Source organism: Pygoscelis adeliae, unplaced genomic scaffold (assembly GCF_000699105.1).
Source record: "Pygoscelis adeliae isolate BGI_AS28 unplaced genomic scaffold, ASM69910v1 Scaffold325, whole genome shotgun sequence".
Taxonomy (NCBI): domain Eukaryota; kingdom Metazoa; phylum Chordata; class Aves; order Sphenisciformes; family Spheniscidae; genus Pygoscelis; species Pygoscelis adeliae.
The window spans coordinates 470,589-471,222 of record NW_008824769.1 but is presented as its reverse complement, the minus strand read 5'-3'; the positions used below and the strand labels follow the sequence as shown (position 1 = coordinate 471,222).

The 634-nt window shown below is 63.1% G+C and overlaps 1 protein-coding gene across 1 annotated transcript in view; it reads right to left on the bottom strand.

Annotated features, from left to right (window-relative positions):
• The window catches only part of POM121 (POM121 transmembrane nucleoporin), a 30,757-nt gene that overhangs the window by 2,534 nt on the left and 27,589 nt on the right, over positions 1 to 634 (bottom strand). The window contains exon 11 of the mRNA XM_009323626.1: positions 17 to 628. Within this exon, the coding sequence (XP_009321901.1) occupies positions 17 to 628 (612 nt within the window). The remainder of the gene's footprint in view (positions 1 to 16; positions 629 to 634) is intronic.

Genomic DNA, 634 nt, shown 5'->3' with positions numbered 1-634 from the left:
CGGAAGGCGGCCTGACTAGCGGCGCTGGGATCGGGCGGCAGCGGCTTCGCGCTTGTGCTGAAGGAACTGCCAAAGGCTGAGATGGAGGAGCCAAACGTCAACGTCGCTTGACCTGTCGTGGCTGGGGTAGAAGAGGTCAGCGTGGTGCCCCCAAATATGCTAAAGCCCACAGTGGTGGCAGGAGCCGTCGAGTTTGAAGGTGCTTGGCCAAAGGCAGGGCCTCCTGGGACACTGGTGGTGGCAGTGACCGTGGCTGGAGGTGGCTTTCCGAACTGGAACACGGGCCCTGGGGTGGCAAAGCTGGTTTCTGTGCTGGGAGCTGAGCTGGTCGGGCCCCCGAACAGGAAGGGCTGCGACGTGCTGCTGGATGTGACAGCGGTGACGGTCAGGCTGGCGGCGGGGCCGGTGGAGGCGGGTGGGTTGAGTCCGAAGCTGAAGACGGGTTTAATGGTGGCATCTGTGGAGGAACTCTGCGTGGCGGCAGTCGTAGCTGCGGTGGTGAAGATGACGTTAGGGAGACCTGTGAATCCTGCCGGGGTAGTCGTGGAGGCCGCTGGCAGATCTGCAGCCGAGGTCGGCTGTGACGTTGGTTTGAAGGCGAAAGGAGAGGCCTTTGCTGGAGACGAAGCTGTGG